Source organism: Hemitrygon akajei, chromosome 7, assembly GCF_048418815.1.
Source record: "Hemitrygon akajei chromosome 7, sHemAka1.3, whole genome shotgun sequence".
NCBI classification, from domain to species: Eukaryota; Metazoa; Chordata; class Chondrichthyes; order Myliobatiformes; family Dasyatidae; genus Hemitrygon; species Hemitrygon akajei.
The window spans coordinates 60,538,713-60,561,669 of NC_133130.1; the positions used below are offsets into that span (position 1 = coordinate 60,538,713).

General features: G+C 41.4%; 2 protein-coding genes across 3 annotated transcripts in view; one reads left to right on the forward strand and one right to left on the reverse strand.

Moving 5' to 3' along the window:
- The window catches only part of LOC140730489 (echinoderm microtubule-associated protein-like 6), a 343,576-nt gene that overhangs the window by 230,536 nt on the left and 90,083 nt on the right, over positions 1–22,957 (forward strand). For both annotated transcript variants that reach the window (XM_073050994.1, XM_073050996.1), the window contains exons 25-27: positions 3,613–3,789; positions 9,336–9,537; positions 18,094–18,220. In XM_073050994.1, the coding sequence (XP_072907095.1) occupies positions 3,613–3,789; positions 9,336–9,537; positions 18,094–18,220 (506 nt within the window). The remainder of the gene's footprint in view (positions 1–3,612; positions 3,790–9,335; positions 9,538–18,093; positions 18,221–22,957) is intronic.
- LOC140730495 (clathrin heavy chain linker domain-containing protein 1-like) overlaps positions 1–22,957 on the reverse strand; it is a 408,057-nt gene that overhangs the window by 114,517 nt on the left and 270,583 nt on the right. The window lies entirely within an intron of this gene.

Below are 22,957 nucleotides of genomic sequence, written 5' to 3' on the forward strand. Positions count from 1 at the left end.
AGCAGGCCTGGCAGCATCTATTGAAAAAAGTACAGTTGATGTTTCAGGCTGAAATCCTTTGGCAGGACTGGAGAAAAAAAAGCTGAGGAGTAGATTTAAAAGGGGGGGGGGAGGGGAGAGAGAACCACCAGGTGATAGGTGAAACCTGAAGGGGGAGGGATGAAGTAAAAAACTGGGAAGTTGATTGGTGATTATTCTCCAGAAGGATTTTGTCCCAAAATGTCAACTGTACTTTTTTCCATAGATGAGTTCCTCCAGCATTTTGTGTGTGTTGTTCAAACACTAATCTCTCCTACCTATACCATGTCTGTATCCCTTACATCCATGTGCCTATCCAAACGTCTCTTAAAAGCTTCTAATGTATTTGCCTCTACCACCATACCAGCCCAGCACATTCCAGACTCTGAGTAAAAAGTTTACCCTTCACATCCCCCTTGAACCTACTCCCTAACACCTTTTAATGCATGCCCTCTGGTATTAGATATTTTCACCCTGTGAAACACATACTCTTTGACAACTCTATCTGTGCCTGTGTATATAGTAATATATTATTACTATAATCTCCCCCCAGCCCTGCCTTTCTTTCTCTTTTATTTCCCATAATTCTCCACATTCCCCCAGCCCATTTCCCTCCAGCCTATCACTTCCTAGCTCTCTACTTTATCCCTCCCCCCACTTCTTATCCCACCTGGACCATCCCATGTTACTTCAATCCTGATGAAGGGTTTCGGCCCGAAACGTTGTCACTACCTCCTCCCATAGATGCTGTCTGGCCTGCTGAGTTCTGCCAGCATTTTGTGTTTTTACAATACTCCAGATGTGGCCTAACCAGAGTTTTATAAAGTTGAAACATTACCTCAAGACTTTTGAACTCAATGCCTCGATTAATAAAAGCAAGCATTTTATAAGCCTTCTTAACTATGTTATTGACCTGTGTAGCCACTTTCAAGGAGCAATGAACTTGGATCCCAAGGTCTCTCTGCTTAGCAACATTGTTAAGAATCAGGGCACTGTCTCCTTGCATTTTCCCTACCAAGGTGCAACAGCTCCCATTTATCTGGGTTAAGCCCCATCTGCCACTTCTTTGCCCATATCTGCAACTGGTCTGTATCATGCTGTATTTTTTTTAATCAGTCTGCTACACTATCCACAACTCTACCATTCTTGGTATCATTCTCAAATTTACTAATCCACATTTTCATCCAGGTCAGTTATATACATTCCAAACAGTGAAGGAACCAAGACAGATCTCTGTGGAACTCCACTAATTACAGACCTCCAGCTTGAATAAGTCCCTTCAGCCATGACACTTTGTCTTCTATGCACAAGACAGTTCTCAATCCAAGCAGCCAATTCACTGTGGATCCCATAAAATCCAAGTAGATGACATCCACTGCCCTACCCCCTCATCAATCCCTCTCGTCACCTTGTCAAAAAAACTCAGTCAAGTTGGTAAGGCACAACCTTCTACGCACAAAGCCAGGCTGGCTCTCCCTAACTAGGTCATGGGTTTCCAAATATTCATATACACATCCCTGAAAATTTTTCTCCAGCAATTTCCCTAAAAACTGATGTGAGACTCACCCATCTATAATTACCAGAATTTTTCCTTGTTCCTTTCTTAAATAGAAGTACAACATTAGCTACTCACCAGTCCTCTGGGACCTCACCTGTGGCTAGAGAGGTCATGAAGATACTGGTCGAGGGCCCAATAGTCTCATCCCTTGCCTCCTTCAATAACCTGAGGTAAATCTGATCCAGCCCTGGGGACTTATCCACCTTAATACTCATTAGGCGGCCCATCACTTACTCTTCCTTGACCTCTAAATGCTCTAACATATTTATAAACTCAGCACAGATCTCCTGGTCCTTTATATCCTTTTCCTTGAGCAAAGTACTTATTAAGTACCTCACTCACGTTCTCTGTGTCCAAGTAAATGTCCCCCCCCCTTTATCTTTCAGTGGTTCCATCCTCTCCCTAGTCATCCTCTTGCTCTTGATGTATGTATGGTGTGCCTTGGGATTGCCAAGGACTTTTCATGGCCCCTCCTGTCTTTCTCAATTCTCTTCTTTAGTTCTTTTCTAGCTTTTTTATACCCCTCATGTGCTTCATTTGATCCCAACTTCTGAGACATTACATACATTTTTCTTTTTCTTCTTAACTAAGTTCATCACCCCTCTGAACATCCAAGATTCTCTTAACTTTCCAACCCCATCCATCCTTCAGGAACATACCTTTCCTGTATTCTGTACGATTGATCTTTAAACACCCTCCACATATATAAAGAATAAAAGGGAGATGAGTTGATATTGGACCACTGGAAAATGATGCTGGTGAGGGGTCAGATAATGGCAAATGAACTCAATGGGTACTTTGCACCTGTCTGTGCTGTGCCAGAAGTCCTTGAGTGCCAGGGATCAGGAGTAAGTACCATTGCTATTACAAGGTTTTAAGGTGGATAAATACCGTCTCCTCCCTTTTACCTCCTCCCCTACCTTTTCTAAAACTTCAAAAAACCTGGTATATTAATCACCCATTCCTGCCCCTCTCTCAACCAAATTTCAGTAAAGGCTACAACATCGCAGTTCCATGTACAGATCCGTGCTCTAAATTCATCACCCTAACCCAGAATACTCCTAACATTAAAATATATGCTCTTCAAACTCCCGGGCCATCATACCTGTTATTTTGATTTTGCCTTTCAATACTTTCCCTGACATCTACCTTCTGGTCTGATCCTTCCTTTATTGACTGGGGGTCCAGTTCCCAGCCCACTGCAAAACTAATTTAAATTCTCCTAAGTAGCATAAGCAAACCTCCTGGCCAGGATATTGGTTCCTCTCCAGTTCAGGTGCAACCCATCCCTCTTGTACAGGTCATCCTATCCCCTGCACCATCTTTTCAGCCACTCATTCAACTGTGGTATCACCCCAATTCTACCTGCACTAACCTGTGGCACAGGAAGTAATCCAGAGATAACTACCTTGGAGGATCTCATCTTCAGCCTCTTTCCTAACTCTATCTACACTCTGCGAAGGATCTCTTCCCCTTTTCTGTCTATGTTCGGAATTGTCTTGCTGCTTATTTCTAATTAACTATGAATGACAAAAATTACTGCTTTTTGAACACAAACACACCTAACTGCCACTATTTGAAAACTGTTCGCTCTATGCGCAGTGTAGTTTTTAATGGCCACTGAAGTGCTTATGACTGATGATAATTAGAAAATTCAACAGTTCTGTAAAGGAAATCCCAGTTATTTTCTCGATTAGTTTTTGCTCTTTGAGAGTTGTCCTAAATAGGTAGCTGCCCTGATTAAATGATGGCACAATTAATTGGGATCCACTGCGTTGGCCAAATATTATTACATTAATATAATTAATGAGAAAGTCTGCAGATGTTGAAAATCCAAAACAATGCACAGAAACTGCTAAAGGAATTCAGCAGGTCAGGCAGCATCTATGGAAATCAGTAGATGCTGCCTGATGTGCTCAGTTCCTCCAGTACTTCTTGTGTGTTACATTGATATAATTTATTCTGTTTGAGAATAGTAAATATAGTTAAATAGTGAAAAGTATCTGAAGATCCATTTTGTTCTTTCTTTGTTGCAGATAGAGAAAATAGATTGGGCTACATGGACATGTGTATTAGGACCCACATGTGAAGGAATCTGGCCTACGCATAGTGACATAACAGATATCAATGCAGCTTGTCTAACCAAAGATGGAAAACATTTAGTGACAGGGGATGACTTTGGCTTTATTAAGCTCTTTTCATACCCTGTAAAGGTAAATTCATTGACACAAGTAGTGCTTATATTATAAATAAATAATATTTTACTGATCATTCAATTCATCTTTCTTATAATTTATTTTCATTCTTTCTTACATATACAGTATGTATGTGATAAACATGCTTCCTTAGTAAAGCTAAGCAGTTGTATAAACTTAAAATAGTTTGCAATTTTATCCCATTATGTTGCATGTTGTAAGCGGTGGTGTGGAGTATGTACATTCAGTCAGTTCTTAACTTCTAACAAAGTCCATTGGAGCTGAGACATCTGAGACATGAGCTTGAACAGTTGGAAGCTTCTTCAAAACACCGTTGCAACCCAAAAAAGCAATTAGTTACATGATTCAATCTTTAAAGGGATACCAGATTTAGGGTTCGTGGCTGATACTAAATTTGGAACACTATTTTCCCTTTAGAATCAGGGAGATACACCGCTGAGGTAGGCCCTTAAGCCTTCTGAGTCCACACTGACCATCATTACCCCCCCATATATGCAAAATGTAATATTATTTCTTATTCTTCCCACTGTTTTATCAACACCCCCAGATCTAACCACTTACGCATCACTAAGACTATCTACAGCGGTGAATTTAACTACTATCCCACACACCTATGGGATGTGGGAGGAAACCCAAGCATCCAGTTGATTGCATTGAAGCCCTGTCATTTTTGTCGAGCATTCCTCTGATTTTCAAGATTAGTCCAGAATTGCCACTTTGCATGCCATTTGGCCTTCCAGCGATCATCCTGAACAACTTGTACTTTCCTGGATTGCCAGTTTGAAATGCCACCAGTCTATTCCTCAGCAGATTTCTTATCTCTTGGCTTCTGCTCAGAAAAGACTCTGATTTTGTGGAGACACACACTTGTCCACAAGTTATTTTTATAAATTCCATGACATTCAGATCTTCTGAGTCTTTGAACATGGCTCAGTCCAGCAACTCGAAGTGTTATATGCACTGAAGTAATTGATTCAGGATGCTCTATGTTGGAGTATTATCCATAATACTTAACAAAGTTGACTCACCTTGTCTCTCCTTTAGAACATAATATGTTAACTCCTTTTCAACAATAGTTGGACACACAGTATTCAAAGCTGACTTTCATCTTTGTTAATCTGTCAGGTATCATTCAATAGAATTAAGATGTCAACATTGCAGAATAATTCCTAAACATGCATTGCTCCATTATAGTTCATCACATCGGTGATATGCTGGAAGGTGTCAGTGGATGAATTCTATGCCTATTGACCCTCTTCTACAGAACCTTTGCAGCATGAATCAGACTCAATCATATCCAAGTCTTCTAGTATAACACTGAACAGTGCAGCACTGGACAAGCCATTTGGCCCATGATGTTGTGCTGATATTTATAGTAAATTTCCTCCTGTTTATCATCCATATTTCTCCATTCCCTTCATATTCACATGAAGATCTCTTAAACTCTATCAAACTGCCTGATTTCACTACTGCCCTGTGTAACCTTTTGGATTTAATAAAAACTTGCCCCTTGTCACCTTTAAGCATTCAGCCTCTAACCTTAGAAGCATGTGCTATGCTGTTTGACATTTCCACCTTGGGAAAAATATCTGTCTACCCCATCGATGCCTCTTGTAATTTTAAGAAAAACCTCTAACAGCTTCTAAAGAGAACAACACAACTTTTATATAACTTACTCTTATACTTAACACACCGTACCAATGAGAGCACTGTGTCATATGCCTTCTTTATTTCCTTATCAACTCATGTAGCTACTTTCAGTGAAGTATGGACCTGACCCCCAAGATCCCTGTGGTAAACCACGTATATAGGTTGTAACTGGGTTTATCTGTCTGGACATGCCTGGACACGCCCCTCTGCTAACTGCTCCTGTGGCTCCTCCCACAGTCCAGGACAGACATACAGCATGGACGTGGATCCATTTTACTGTTAATAAAAGCCTTTCAGTATTTACTCTACTTCCAGTCTTTTGGAGTAATTGATAGTGCATCAATCCCTTTGAACTGCAATGCTATTAAGGGTTCTCCAATTAACTATATACTTTCTCCTTTTGGTTGAACTCCAACACCCAATGTGAACACCTTATTCATGAATATTTAACCAACATAAACCTCTCCTCATATGGCAAACCTGCCATTATTGGAAATAGCCTAATGAATTTTTCTTACATTCCCTCAATGGCAAAGCATCACAAGTGTGAACAACAGTGCAAGTGTGAACTTATTCTGGATACAAATCTTCTTGAAATTAAAGCTAATAAAGCATTTTCAACTTAATCACTTGATTCACCTGTATGTTGACCTTTAGCAACTTGTGTTCATGCGCACTCAAACACTACCTAATGTTTCACTATTCAAGTAGTTGATAGAAATTGTGAAAAGTTGGCCTAAATCGCTGCAATACTGCAAAAGGTTCAGCCTGCTATCCAAACACAATTCATATGTTCCTACTCTTTGCTTTTTGTCCAGTAATCAATACCTGATGGTCAATATATTACCCCATTCCTGCGTAAGGCCTTATCTACTGAAAATCCAAATACACAACCATCCACTGGTTCACCTTTGCCAGTGACATTTCAAGCAGATTTTTCAAACATGATTTTCTTTCATAAGTCCATGTATTGGCTCTGTTCAATCCTATTATTCTTTTTGATGTGTTCAGTTAATATATAATTCATTATAGATTACAGCAATTGAGGCCTCTCTTCTAAATGGGACTTCGGAATTTCACAGCAACTGTGTGTGGCCTCCGTCGGTTATGGTCGACCATGGGTACTGCACCTCTGGTAGTTACTGGTTTGTCGAGCAGCATCGACTGTGGCTACTATGGCCAACACTGGAATGGTAGGCTCTGCCACAGTTGCTGCATGTGTAGGGCATTGTGGAATTGTTGTCCGCTGTCTGCTGTGCTCTTCGTTTAGCTCTCCTTTCCTCAGACTGACTCAGGATCACTCTTTCGCCTTGCTATAGGTGTTGCTGAAGAGTACCTTGCCATTTGTTGCAGTCATCTGCTGTATCCTCCCAGCATTCTGTGTTGATTTTTAAGGCTTTCATGTCGCACTTGCAGAGGTCCTTGAAGTGAAGCTGGGGTCTACCAATGTTCCTCTTGCCTGTTGCTAGTTCTCCGTAGAGGGTGTCCTTTGGCAGTCTACCATCCTTAATATGACGGACGTGGCCCAGCCAGCGCAGTCTGCATTATCATAAAAGCGTGAACATTGTGGGAAGTCCAGCGTGGGAGAAGACCTCAGGGTTTGGGACTTTGTCTCTCCAGGTGATGCAGAGGATGTGGTGAAGGCTGCTCAGGTGAAAACTATTGAGTTTCCTCTCCTGTTTGGAGTAGATGGTCCAAGTCTCGCTACCATACAGGAGGGTTCTGATAACGCATGCATTGTACATGGCAGTCTTGGTCTTTGTAGTGAGTTTTGGATTCTCCCAGACCTGCAAGGAGAGTTGAGCGAGGATCGATGATGCTTTGCCGATGCACCTATTGATTTCAGCATCAAGGGAGAGAGTGTCACTAATGGTCGACCCCAAGTATGTGAACTCGTGGACCACTTCTAGGTCGTAATTGTCGATGGTAATGACTGGTGTCCCCACTACGTTCTGGGCAAGGACATTTGTTTTCTTTAGGCTGATGGTAAGCCTGAAGTCCTTGCATGCCTTAGAGAAGCAGTCCATGAGAGTTTGTAGTTGCTGTTTGGTGTGTGAGGTTATAGCAGCATCATCGGCAAAGAGCATGTCATATATTAAGATCTTTTGCACCTTTGTTCTTGCTCTCAGGCACGCAGGGTTGAACAGCTGCCCATCAGACCTAGAGTGCATATAGATGCCTTTTGTCGACATCCCAATCGCATGCTTCAATAGCATAGAGAAGAAGATGCCGAATAATGTTGGGGCCAACACGCATCCTTGTTTGACTCCACTACAAATAGCGAAGGGTTCTGATGAGCTGCCATTGTACTGAACAGTAGCCCTCATGTTGTCATGGAATGACTTGATGATACTTTGGAGTTTCGGGGGACAGCCGATCTTGAGGAGAATCTGAAAGAGCCCATCCCTGCTGACAAGGTCGAATGCCTTGGTCAAATCCATGAAAGCCACATAGAGTTTCTGTTGATCCCTGCACTTTTCCTGGAGTTGACGGAGTAAGAAAATCATGTCAATAGTTGACCTCCTTGTGTGAAAACCACATTGGGACTCAGGGTAGACTCATTCTGCCAGAGTTTGTAGACGTGCCAGAGTTACACGAGCAAAGACTTTGCCGACAATACTCAGGATGGAGATACCCCTGTAGTTGTTGCAGTCGCTCCTATCACCCTTGTTCTTGTACAAAGTCACGATTTTGGAGTCACGCATATCCTGTGGTACAGCTTGTTCCTTCCAGCACTGACGGAGGACCTCATGTAAAGGTTGAAGGAGTGAATGCTTGCAGTGGTCGATCAGGTCTGGAGGAATCCCATCACTGCCAGGAGCTTTCCCTGGGGTCAATTGCCTTGCTGAGGTCCTCAAGGTTGGTTCGGAGTCGAGTTCATCCATGACTGGTAGACAATCAATAGCATTAATGGCTGAGCTAACAACAATGTTTTTCCTCGAGTAGAGCTCAGAGTAGTGTTCTACCCAGCGTTCCATCTGCTTGCTTTTATCGGTGATTATTTCACCACTGGATGACTTCAGGGGTGTGTCTTGCTCTGCGATGGGCCAAGGGTCTTCTCGATACTATCATACATCAATCTGATGTTGCCTGTCATACCTGCTGTCTGAATGTTCTCACTGAGCTGGAGCCAGTACTCATTTGTGCACTGCCTTGCAGTCTGTTGCACATTGCTTCGAGCAGCTCAAAGTGCTTGGAGTGTTTGGTCAGATGGTGAGCACTAGTACTCAGTGAGAGCTGCACGCATGGCTTCAAAGATAGTCATAGTAGAAGGGTGGGGTAGTGGGGACGAGCTCCCAGCAACTGATACTACACTAAAGGGTTGATAGCCCTTCATTTTAGCTGTTCCTCCTTTCTTAAATCATGGAATCACATTTAATATTTTTCAATCTTCCAAAATAATTCCAGAATCTGTATCACATTGGAAGATGACAGCCAAAGCATTCACTTTTTTCAGAGTTGACCATTTTTACAACTTTATTGTAAATCATTGAGTCCATGGGATTTATCAGCTTCCAATGCCAACAACTTGTACCAATTTTTGACTAATATTTACTTCCTTCATTGTTTTGTGCAGTTGATTTGATCAGGCATATTTTATTCTGTGAAAACAGGCACAAAGCAATTGTTTAATTATTCTTTTATTTCCTCATTTCTCATTATAAATTATCCTGTCATTGTACATTGCCCACTCTTGCCTCTGTGGGTTAGCTGCTGTCACTTTTTTCTATTGTGCTATGTAAATCATGATTAAGGAAACCAGAAATTATAGAAATACAGCATTCAAAAGTATCAAGTCGTGAAATATCAAAATTAACATCTAATCTACAAGTTACTTAAGAATTATGCAGAAAATATAAGTATTTACATAATGCAAATTTTTTTCTCTTAAGGGTCAATATGCAAGGTTTAAGAAGTATGTGGGCCACAGTGCACATGTCACAAATGTGAGATGGGCTCAAGATGACAGCTTGTTGCTGTCAGTGGGTGGAGCTGATACTGCTTTGATGATCTGGAGTCAGGAAACTGACGGAAACAGGGACAAGAAGCCTGTGGACAGTGAAGAATCTGATACTGACACTGATGAGGATGGAGGTAAACTGAAAATTTATTAATCACCTTAGAAATCCACGGTTGTGGTGAAACTGCCATTTTTGTTGGAAAACTTTAGGAAATGGACCAGTGTAATAAATAAACCCATAGAGGGTTTTGCTCAGATTTCAGCTTGCCCTGAAGTTTTCAAGACGACAGCAAGAAACCCCAGTCACCTCAGTTTGTATTTACTGATGGAAAATGCTCATACATAATTTTGGTTGTCATTTTTCTCAAACAAAATTTTCTTCTTCTTAGTACTCTGCTTCCTTTAATTTGTTCAGCTTTAGAACTGAATTTAAATCCAAAACTTCGTTGAAATGCCTTGCTTAATTTTTCAACTGCTTTTAAAACTGTATGAAGCAACAAACTATTTTGATACCTTAAGTCTTGAAAGGAGGAGAAGATCAGAAGTAATCAGCTCTTAATGTTCAAAAATAGTTTTTGAAGTGCATAAGCATGCACGAGTACTAAATGTCTAGTGGCAGTATGAAGATCTGATGTCATAATGTATCGGTATATATGCTGACTTGCTGCCATTTTCAAAAGTTACATTTAGCAGTATACACTTCATAATATCTCGTACATAAACATGAATTAAATACTCACTGAATGTTTCAGTAATCTACAGTAATTAGTACTAGCTATTGCCAAAGATCTAAAAGTTGTAAGAGAAATGGATTTCGTCCAGATGCCAGTCATCTGGTTGTTCTTCCTTTTCAATTTCAGCATGTCACAAAGCGTGACAAGAAGTCATGCTTCTAGATGAAAGGATGGGAGACTTGAAGGGAAATAAACAGTCAACTTTGGCTCTTAATGTAACCCCTGAAATCCTTCAGAAATCTGCTTCCTCCTCTTCTGATATCTTGTGAATTCATTGGAAAACTTTACACAGTGGTAAAGATACTAAATGCAGGTTGCTGTGTAGCGTGGGGACAATAACAAGTTGATAATTCATAATCATTTAAATTGGTTATGAATTATAGAGTAATGAATAGGTTAGCTATGTTCTAAAGTCTATAAAACAGTTTGGCCATGTTTAGGTCATCGTTCCTTGTAACATAAGAGAATGAGAGATGACATAGAAATGTTTAAAATAGATCAGGTGGCTAATAATAGTCTTTTCCCTAGCATAGGGGGAATCCAAAACTAGGACTTATAGATTTAGGGCAAAGATTTGAAATGCACCTGAGAGGCAACTTTTCCATCCATTGGGTGGTGAGTATATCGAACAAGCTATCAAGAAGAGACTTTTGAGACAGTTACAATAGTATAATAGTACAATAGCTGTGGAAAGTGGCCAGTGAGTGAGTGAGCCAGTGAAGGAGTGGAGATTTGAGGCTTTGACTCGAGAGGCTTTGACGGGAAGAGGTGGAGGATGAATTTGTTCCCAGTTAGTCTTTGCAATGCCTCCTGAGACGGTGATGTGCCTCTCTTGTGAGATGTGGCAGTCTTGGGGGAACTCCCCTCTCCCACAGAGTCACATCTGCCAGAAGTGCTTGCGGCTGGGTGATCTGGAAGACCGTGTGAGGAATCTGGAGCAGCAGCTGGATGACCTTTGACTCATAAGGGAGAATGAGGCAGTCATCGATGAGAGCTATAGGGAGGTAGTCACACCTAGGCTGCAGGAAGCAGGTCATTGGGTGACAGTCCAAGGAGGGAAAGCGAAGGAGAGTAGACAGGTAGTGCAGAGCACCCCTGTAGCCATTCCCCTGAATAATAAGTTTACCTTCCTGGATGCTTTTGGCGAAGACGACCGACCAGGTGTGAACCACGGTGGCAGGGCCTCTGGCACTGAGTCTGACCCTGTGGTGTAGAAGGATGGGACGGAGAAGAGGAGAGCTGTCATCATTGGAGACTCTATAGTCAGGGGAGCAGACAGGAGATTTTGTGGACGTGAGAAGGAAACCCGCATGGTTTGTTGCCTCCCGGGTGCCAGGGTCCGGGATGTCTCTGACTGGGTGCATGACATCCTGGTACGAGAGGGAAAGCAACCAGAAGTCGTGATACATGTTGGGACCAACAACATAGGCAGGAAGAGGGATGAGGTCCTGAAGTGTGAGTTTCAGGAACTAGGCAGAAGGCTGAAGAACAGGACCTCAAGGGTGGCGTTCTCAGGATTGCTGTCAGTACTATGTGATAGTGATGGTAAGAATTGGAGGAGATGGCAGTTGAATGCGTGGCTGAGGAGTTGGTGCAGGGGGCAGGGTTTTAGATTTTTGGACCATTGGGATCTCTTCTGGGGAAGGTGGGACCTGTACAGATTGGATGGGTTGCACCTAAACTTGAGGGGGAGCAATATCCTTGCTGGTAGGTTTGCTAGCATGGTTTGGGAGGGTTTAAACTAATTTGCAAGGGGGATGGGACCTGGAGCAATAGAGCAGTGAAAGAAGTGCATGAAGTAAAGCCAGATCTAACATATAGAGAGGCTTTCAGGAAAGAGAAGCGGAATAAAGGGTATAAAGATAGTAAGGTAGAAGGACTAAAGTGTGTGTACTTCAATGCAAGAAGCATCAGGAACAAAGGTGATGAACTGAGAACTTGGATACATACATGGAATTCTGATGTAGTGGCTATTACGGAGACTTGGCTGGCACCAGGGCAGGAATGGATTCTCAATATTCCTGGATTTCAGTGCTTTAAAAGGGATAGAGAGGGGGGGGGGAAGGGGAGGAGGTGTGGCATTACTGGTCAGGGATACTATTACAGCTGCAGAAAGAGTGAGTAATGTAGCAGGATCCTCTTTTGAGTCAGTATGGGTGGAAGTCAGGAACAGGAAGGGAGCAGTTACTCTACTGGGGGTATTCTATAGGCCCCCTGGTAGCAGCAGAGATACTGAGGAGCAGATTGGGAGGCATATTTTGGAAAGGTGCAAAAATAACAGGGTTGTTATCACGGGTGACTTTAACTTCCCTAATATTGATTGGCACTTGATTAGTTCCAATGGTTTAGACGGGGCAGAGTTTGTCAAGTGTGTCCAGGATGGATTCCTGTCACAGTATGTAGACAAGCCGACTAGGGGGAATGCCATACTAGATCTAGTATTAGGTAATGAACTTGGTCAGGTCACAGATCTGTCAGTGGGTGAGCATCTGGGGGACAGTGATCACCGCTCCCTGACCTTTAGCATTATCAAGGAAAAGGATAGAATCAGAGAAGACAGGAAAATTTTTAATTGGGGAAGGGCAAATTATGAGGCTATAAGGCTAGAACTTGCGGGTGTGAATTGGGATGATGTTTTTGCAGGGAAATGAACTATGGACATGTGGTCGATGTTTAGGGATATCTTGCAGGATGTTAGGGATAAATTTGTCCTGGTGAGGAAGATAAAGAATGGTAGGGTGAAGGAACCATGGGTGACAAGTGAAGTGGAAAATCTAGTCAGGTGGAAGAAGGCAGCATACATGAGGTTTAGGAAGCAAGGATCAGATGGGTCTATTGAGGAATATAGGGTAGCAAGAAAGGAGCTTAAGAAGGGGCTGAGAAGAGCAAGAAGGGGTCATGAGAAGGCCTTGGTGAGTAGGGTAAAGGAAAACCCCAAGGCATTCTTCAATTATGTGAAGAATAAAAGGATGACAGGAGTAAAGGTAGGACCGATTAGAGATAAAAGTGGGAAGATGTGCCTTGAGGCTGTGAAAATGAGCGAGGTCCTTAATGAATACTTCTCTTCAGTATTCACCAATGAGAGGGAACTTGATGATGGTGAGGACAATATGAGTGAGGTTGATGTTCTGGAGCATGTTGATATTAAGGGAGAGGAGGTGTTGGAGTTGTTAAAATACATTAGGATGGATAAGTCCCCGGGGCCTGACGGAATATTCCCCAGGCTGCTCCACAAGGTGAGGGAAGAGATTGCTGAACCTCTGGCTAGGATCTTTATGTCCTCGTTGTCCACAGGAATGGTACTGGAGGATTGGAGGGAGGCGAATGTTGTCCCCTTGTTCAAAAAGGTAGTAGCGTTAGTCCGGGTAATTATAGACCAGTGAGCCTTACGTCTGTGGTGGGAAAGCTGATGGAAAAGTTTCTTAGAGATAGGATCTATGGGCATTTAGAGAATCATGGTCTGATCAGGGACAGTCAGCATGGCTTTGTGAAGGGCAGATCATGCCTAACAAGCCTGATAGAGTTCTTTGAGGAGGTGACCAGGCATATAGATGAGGGTAGTGCAGTGGATGTGATCTACATGGATTTTAGTAAGGCATTTGACAAGGTTCCACATGATAGGCTTATTCAGAAAGTCAGAAGGCATGGGATCCAGGGAAGTTTGGCCAGGTGGATTCAGAATTGGCTTGCCTGCAGAAGGCAGAGGGTTGTGGTGGAGGGAGTACATTCAGATTGGAGGGTTGTGACTAGTGGTGTCCCACAAGGATCTGTTCTGGGACCTCTACTCTTCGTGATTTTTATTAACGACCTGGATGTGGGGGTAGAAGTGTGGGTTGGCAAGTTTGCAGACGACACAAAGATTGGTGGTGTTGTAGATAGTGTAGAGGATTGTCAAAGATTGCAGAGAGACATTGATAGGATGCAGAAGTGGGCTGAGCAGTGGCAGATGGAGTTCAACCTGGAGAAGTGTGAGGTGGTACACTTTGGAAGGACAAACTCCAAGGCAGAGTACAAAGTAAATGGCAGGATACTTGGTAGTGTGGAGGAGCAGCGGGATCTGGGGGTACATGTCCACGGATCCCTGAAAGTTGCCTCACAGGTAGATAGGGTAGTTAAGAAAGCTTATGGGGTGTTAGCTTTCATAAGTTGAGGGATAGAGTTTAAGAGACGCGATGTAATGATGCAGCTCTATAAAACACTAGTTAGGCCATACTTGGAGTACTGTGTCCAGTTCTGGTCGCCTCACTATAGGAAGGATGTGGAAGCATTGGAAAGGGTACAGAGGAGATTTACCAGGATGCTGCCTGGTTTAGAGAGTATGAATTATGATCAGAGATTAAGGGAGCTAGGGCTTTACTCTTTAGAGAGAAGGAGGATGAGAGGAGATATGATAGAGATGTACAAGATATTAAGAGGAATAGACAGAGTGGACAGCCAGCGCCTCTTCCCCAGGGCAACACTGCTCAGTACAAGAGGACATGGCTTTATGTTAAGGGGAGGGAAGTTCAAGGGGGATATTAGAGGAAGGTTTTTTACTCAGAGAGTGGTTGGTGCGTGTAATGCACTGCCTGAGTCAGTGGTGGAGGCAGACACACTAGTGAAGTTTAAGAGACTACTAGACAAGTATATGGAGGAATTTAAGTTGGGGGTTATATGGGAAGCAGGGTTTGAGGGTCGGCACAACATTGTGGGCCAAAGGGCCTGTAATGTGCTGTACTATTCTATGTTCTATGTTCTCTATAATTTAAGAAGCACTTGGACAGGTATGTAGAACCGTGGGGTTTAGGGGGATATAGACTGAACACAGCAAATTGGGGCAATCTGGTTGGGTGTTGCAGTTGGCAAGGCCTCTTTGGCTGAAAGACTTGTATCCGTGAGCTGAGACTTTTCATATAGAAGGGAGATAGCTGGTATAAAGAATTAAGGGGAAGATGTGGACCAAGAGCAGGCAAGCATCCAGCTGAGGAGTGATATACGGGAAAAGTGGAAATAGTGACAGTGGCTAGGTGGAGGTGTCAAAGGGTTGCAGATGATGAAAGTTGTTTAAGAAGGAAGGTGCAGCATAGAACCAAATAAAAGTGGGGTTGGCAAATGGAAATACTAGAGGGAGGGGTGTTTGGGTGATGGGCAGGTGGAGTGGAGAATCAGAGTCAAGCTTTTTTATCACTGACATATGTCATGAAATTTGTTGCTTTGTGACAGCAGTACAGTGCAAAACATAACAAATCTTATAAATTACAAAAAGAATGTATAAAAAATAAATAGTGCAAAAAGAGAAATAAATAGTAAGATAGTGTTCATAGGTTCATGGACTGTTCAGAAATCTGATGGCGGAGAGAAAGAAGCTGTTCCTAAAACAATGAGTGTACATCTTCAGGCTCCTCTACTCCTCCTTGATGGAAGGAATGAGAAGAGGACACATGCTGGATGGTGAGAGTCCTTTAATGATAGGTGCTTCCTCCTTAAGACATCGCCTTTTATAGATGTCCTTGATGGTGGGAAGGCTAGTGCCAGTGATGGGACTAGCACCATCTACAACTCTCTGCAGCTTTTTCCAATCCTGTGCATTGTGCCTCTATATTAGAGGATGGTGTAACCAGTCAGAATGCTCCCCATGATAGAAATTTACCAGTCTCTTCGGTGACATAGCAAATCTCCTCAAACTCCTAATGAAATATAGACATTGCATGTCTTCTTCATAATTGAATCAATATGTTGAGGCTAGGTTAGATCTTCAGAGATGTTGATACCCACGAACTTGAAGCTGCTCACTCTTTCCACTGCTGACCCCCTGATGAGAACTTGTGTGTGTTCCACCAATATCCCCTTCCTGAAGTCCACAAACAATTTCTAGGTCTTACTGACATGCCTCCTTATTACCATTGGAGATTCTGCCAAGGACATAGAAAATCAAAAACAGGAGAGGAGGCAACTTCACTCCTTTTATTTACTTTACTTCACTCCTTATAGCACTGGTAAGGCTCTGAAAACCTGTGCCAACCAACTAGTGGGAGTATTGAAGGATATTTTCAGCCTCTCAGTTCTACTGGTGGAAGTTCACACTTGCTTCAAAAAGGCAACAATTATACGAGTGCCTACGAAGAATTATGTGGACGACCTTAATGACTATCGCCCAGAAGCACTCACATCTATAGTGATGAAATGCTTTGAGAGGTTGGTCATGACTAGACTGAACTCCTGCCTCAGCAAGGATCAGGACCCATTGCAATTTGCTTGTCGCCACAATAGGTCAATGGCAGACGCAATCTCAATGGCTCTCCACATGGCTTTTGACCACCTGGACAACACAAACACTTATGTCAGGATTCTGTTCATCTACTATAGCTTAGCATTTAAAACCATCATTCCCACAATCCTGATTGAGAAGTTGCAGAACCTGGGCCTCTATACCTCCCTCTGCAATTGGATCCTCGACTTCCTAACCGGAAGACCACAATCTGTGCGGATTGGTGAGAACATATCCTCCTCGCTGATAATCAACACTGGCGCACCTCAGGAGTGTGTGCTTAGCCCACTGTTCTACTCTATATATACATATGACTGTGTGGCTAGGCATCTATAAATACCATCTATAAATTTGCTGACAATACAACCATTGTTGGTAGAATCTCAGGTGGTGACGAGAGGGCATACAGGAGTGAGATATGCCAACTAGTGGAGTGGTGTTGCAGCAACAACCTGGCACTCAATGTCATTAAGATGAAAGAGCTGATTGTGGACTTCAGGAAGGGTAAGATGAAGGAACACATACCAATCTTCATAGAGGGATCAGAAGTGGAGAGAGTAAGCAGTTTCAAGTTCCTGGGTGTCAAGATCTCTGAGGATCTAACCTGGACCCAACATATCGATGCAGTTATAAAGAAGGCAAGACAGTGGCTACACTTAATTAGGAGTTTGAAGTTGGCATGTCAACAAATACACTCAAAAACGTCTATAGTTATACCATGGAGAGCATTCTGACAGGCTGCATCACTGTCTGGTATGGGGGGGACTATGGCACAGGATCGAAAGAAGCTGCAGAAGGTTGTAAATCTAATCAGCTCCATCTTGGGCACTAGTCTACCAAGTACCCAAGACATCTTTAGGGAGTGGTGTCTCAGAAAGGCAGTGTCCATTATTAAGGACTTCCAGCACCCAGGGCATGCCCTTTTCTCACTGTTAATCATCGGGTAGGAGATACAGAAGCCTGAAGGCTCACACTCAGCGATTCAGGAACAGCTTCTTTCCCTCTGCCATCTGATTCCTAAATGGACATTGAACCCTTGGACACTACCTCACATTTTTAAATATACAGTATTTCTGTTTGTTGCACATTTTAAAAAATCTATTCAATATATGTATACTGCAATTGATTTACTTGTTTATTTATTATTATTATTTTTCTCTTCTAGATTATGTATTGCATTGAACTGCTGCTGTACTAAGTTAACAAATTTCATCTAACATGTCGGTGATAATAAACCCGATTCTGATTCTGAAGTAAAGATAATAAATGTCACTTATAGTTTTGTTGGTAGGTGACACCTGTTGATGTGGTGAACTGTGTTCTGGCTATAGCTACTGATGTAATTAGTAGTAAGCAGCATTAAAAGTGCATTCAATGAGCTTGACCATTCATGTAAGGTCATTACACTCTTGAGACAACATTTCTAGGCTATTGTGATTTGTTTACAGACAGTGATTTACAAGGTGATTTGTTTTCTTTGCTTTCTTGACTTATTTCTGAAGAGCTTTCTCTTCCCATTGTGAATACAGAATATCTTTCCTTAGAAATCTTGAGAAATCCTTGGTGCTAACATTTCTTGTCATCAGTATTCATGGTTCATTATGTTGCACTATTCTAAATTATGTCTGTACCACAGTAGGCATTATGTACGGTACTTTGCCTTTAAAACAATGGCTTTCAAAAACAATGTTATATTTGTATTTCGCTAGGCTATGACAGTGACGTTGCAAGAGAGAAATCCATCGATTATACAACCAAAATCTATGCAGTTAGTATCAGGGAGATGTCAGGCACAAAGCCACATCTACAGCCAAAAGAAGTCTCAACAGAGGAAAGGTATGTTATTGGTTTGAATGTTTTTGACAATGATTTGTATAATTATAGATTAATAACAATTTTGTTAACTTTTTAGGCATTTTAAGGTTGTTATACTCACTGATGAATTTTATATAAGCCTGTGTTTATATGTGACACAAAAATTTGCCGTACAAGTTGAATGTTTTTGGTATATTGGTTTCCATTTGTTTGACCCATGAAAGAGCTCAGCAGTTAGTACATTTCACATGGGCAATCTGTTGCACAAAACCAGCTCTGTCTTTAATGTTGAAGCTCTATGTAGTGATGATGCAGAGCTAGAGAAGTGCAGAATAATATCTGGCCATGGAAATGCAGGAAAAAATGCTTTCACAGCTGTTTAAGCCTATCATCCAGCTTAGCTAGCAGTTGAAACTGTGAAAAGATTGATTACTTCCAAAACATTCCAAAACTAGGAAAAATAGCATTTATTAAAATAGCACAGACTAGGTGGACTAAAGGACCAGCTGTACTAGCTGTACTTTTCTATGACTCTATAAAAGAAGTCATAAACAAACAAAACATATAAATGAATATATTGAAAAACTAATGAATTTAAAGGATGCATGAATTCAAACTTGCAGATGAATGGTCTCACTGTTTTTTTACCAGATGCAATTAAGCATAAATTGATAAGCTGAATTCCAAGTTCAAGTTCAAGTTGAATTGTCATTCAACCGTACTACATATTCAGTGAAACAAAACAGTGTTCCTCCAGGGCCAAGGTGCAAAACACAGTCACCCACAGCATACAGCACATGTAGTTACGAAAGTATATATAAAGATATATACTTTATATCTATATATATATGTGTGTGTGTATGTATATATATATATATATATACACGTGTGTGTGTGTGTGTGTGTGTGTGTGTGTGTGTGTGTGTGTGTGTGTATATATAAAGACCTGACTTGCACTGCCTTTCCCTTTTCTATTTTCTAATTATGATTTATGATTTAAATGTTTATTATATTTACTTTGATTTGTACTTCAGGGAGCGCGAAGTGCAGAATCAAGTATAGCTGTGATGATTGTACGCTCTAGTATCAATTGTTTGGTGACAATAAAAGTAAAGTATATGTAGCCTACATATATATGTAATTATAGATAGTAACTATATGTAGTCTGGCGTAAGTGCTGAGAAATTGCCACAGGTTTACATTCAGCTCTAGCAATAGATAAGTCATGAAGACCTGTTGCATAGTGGGCTGCTGCCAAATTCTGTACCATCACCTATACTGCATGTTAAAACTAGATGCCAGTTGCATAGGAAACTATTGGCAGCTCTATGCAGAACTTCTGGCAATGTCCACAAAACCTGGTCATTTTTAACAGTTTGACCACACATAATATTGTTACAATGTATGAAAAGATGGTTAAATTATTTTTATAGTTGAGATATACTGCAGATCATGTGGAAGCAGAAGAGATTAATTTGGCATCGTGCTCAACATAGATATTATGGGCCAAGGGGCCAGTTCCAGTAATGTTCTGTGTAAATGAAATGCCACATCCCCTCATCCCATTCTACACCTGGGAGCTCCCATTCTTCCAAAAATGGGCTGCTTCAGCAAGACCAACTCTGAGCCCATGAAGTTACATTTCGATCTTTTTACTCCTCTTCCCAATGTCTTTCTCCACTGCAGGCCCTCTTACAGCTGACCACTCTCTCTCTCTGGCTCTCCACACACTCAGTAATTGGGGAAAAAATTGAAAAAAGTCTTACACATTCCATTCTATTGCAAGGCTGAAGACATGATGTCCTGAGCCTTGTACAGAATAGAATTTAACACTAAAGTACAAGATGTGTTGGCCTGCCAGTCAATACCAGTTTAATCTTTTTTTCCCTTTTATTAGCCCTCACTACTTTACTAAATTTTGTACAAGCAATATTAAAAAGTTAGCCTTTTCCAAGTCTAACTATATTCACTATGTGACTGCATGAAGATAATTTTACAGAATCTGCTTCCAGTACCAAACATAATTTAAACATAGGATCTGTTCACCTAGTAGGCACCCATGTTTAGTCATAGAGAAGTACAGCATAGAAACAAACCCTTCACTCCATGCAGTCTATGCCAGAACTATTTAAACTGCCTACTCACGTCAATCTTTACCAGGACCACATTCCCCTATATCCCTACTATCCATGTACAGTACCTATAAAAAGTATTCACACCCCTTGGAAATTTTCGTGTTTTATTGTTTCACAACATTGAATCACAGTGGATTTAATTTGGCTTTTTTGACACTGATCAACAGAAAAGACGACTTCAAGTCAGAGTGAAAACAAATTTTCTCCAAATTGGTCTAAATTTATTATAATTATGAAATAGAAATATTTGTTGCATAATTAATTACTCACACCCTTCAAGTCAGTTTTTAGTTGATGCACCTTTAGCAGCAATTACAGCCTTGAGTCTGTGTGGATAGCTATCAGCTTTGCACATCTGGACACTGCAAGTTTTCCTCATTCTTTTTTACAAAACTGCTCAAGCTCTGTCATATTGCATGGTGATTGTGAGTGAGCAGCCCTTTTCAAGTCCAGCAACAAATTCTCAATTGTACTGCGGTCTATACTCTGACTTGTCCAGTCCTGGACATTAACTTTGTTGATTTTAAACCATTCCTGTGTAGCTTTGGCTTTATGCTTGTGGTCATTATCTTGCTGGAAAACAAATCTTCTCGTCGTGGTTCTCTTGCAGACTGCATCAGGATTTCCTCCAGGATTACCCTGTATTTTGCTGCATTCATTTTACCCTCTACCTTCGCAAACTTTACAGGGTCTGCTGCAGGGAAGCATCCCCACAGCATAATGCAGCCACCACCATGCATCATGGTACGAATGGTGTGTGTTTGATGATGTGTGGTGTTTGGTTTATGCCAAACATTGCATTTAGTCTGATGGCCAAAAATCTCAATTTTGGTTTCATCAAACCATAGAAGCTTCTTCCACTGACTTCAGAGTCTCCCACGTGCCTTCCAACAAACTCAAGCCAAGATTTCATGTGAGTTCTTCTCAGCAGTGGCTTTCTCTTTGCCACTGTCCCATTAAATTGCAACTGGTGTAGTTTTTGCCAGAATACTGACTCATCAGCAGTTGGACTTTCCAGATACAGGTGTATTTTTTACTACAATCAATTGAAGCACCTTGACTGCACACAGTGATCTCCATTTACCTAATTGTGTGACTTCATTCTAAAACCAATTTGCTGCACCAGTGATGATTTGGTGTGTCATTTTAAAGGGGTGAATACTTATGCAATCAATTATTTTGTGTTTTGTATTTGTAATTAATTTAGATCACTTTGTAGAGATCTGTTTTCACTTTGACTCAAAAGAGTCTTTTTATGTTGATCATTATCAATAAAAGCCAAATTAAATCCACTGTGATTCAATGCTGTAAAGCAATACAACATGAAAACTTCCAAGAGGGGTGAATACTTTTTATAGGCACTGTATCTATCCAAACTTCTCTTAAAGGTTGAAATTGAGCTCAAATGTACCACTTGTGCTGGCAACACACTCTACACTCTCATGACACTTTGAAGAAGTTTCCGCTCATGTTCCCCTTTAACTTCTCACCTTTCACCCTTAACCCATGACCTTTGGTTGTAGTCCCACCCAAACTAGTGGAAAAAGCCTGCTTACATTTACCCTAACTGTACACCACATAATTTTGTATGCTTCTATCAAATCTCTCAATCTGCTACGTTCTTAAGAATACAGTCCTAATCTAGTCATTCTTTCGTTATAACTCAGGTCATCCAGACACAGCAACATCCTTGTATATTTTCTCTGCAATCGTTCAACCTTGTTTCCATCTTTCTTGTAGGTAGGTGACCAAAGCTGCACCAATACTCCAAATAAGGCTTCACCAACGTCTTATACAACTTCAACATAACATCCCATCTTTTTTTTTTCTAAATTTTTTAATTAGTTTTTCAAAACATTTTACAAAATTAAAAACCCCAAATCCCAATGAGGAGCATTAATACAGTGCAAGATTAAGCATACAATAACAATATGCTACAAAGGAAGAGAGTTTAACAAAAAAGCACCTAAATTAAAGACAAGTGAGCTTAGTGTCCTCCTCAAGCCCCACAACACAAGAAAAAAACAACAACAACTCCAGACCAACCACCACACAATATAAAGAGTATAAGTCTGGACAGTCAAACTCCCAGACTGTGAATACACTTAGCAACAGAGGATAATAATGCTTACTACCAGAAAAAAAAAGGGAGCTGAAAGCAAGGGACTGAAAAGAAGAGAAAAAAAATGAAAAAAAAACCCTAGTCAAGAGGAAGGTTATGAAAGTACTCGATAAAAGGTCCCCAGACCTTATGGAACTTTAGATCCGAATTAAGAACTGAATAATGAATTTTTTCGAGGTCCAAGCAGGCCATAATGTCGTTAAGCCATTGCGCATGAGTGGGCAGGGCAACATCTCTCCATCTAAGGAGGATCAAGCGTCTCGCCAGGAGAGAGGCAAAGGATAGTATTCAGCATTTGGTCGGACCCAGACATAATTCTGTCTCGCCCCAAAAACCGAACAGAGCAATTAAGGGGTTACGTTCTAGGTGCTGATTCAGAATACCCGATAATGTAGTAAAGACATCTTTCCAGAATTTCTCCAAGCTAGGACAGAACCAGTACATATGGATGAGAGAGGCCACGCCTCTCGCATTTATCACAGAGCGGACTAATGCCAGGGT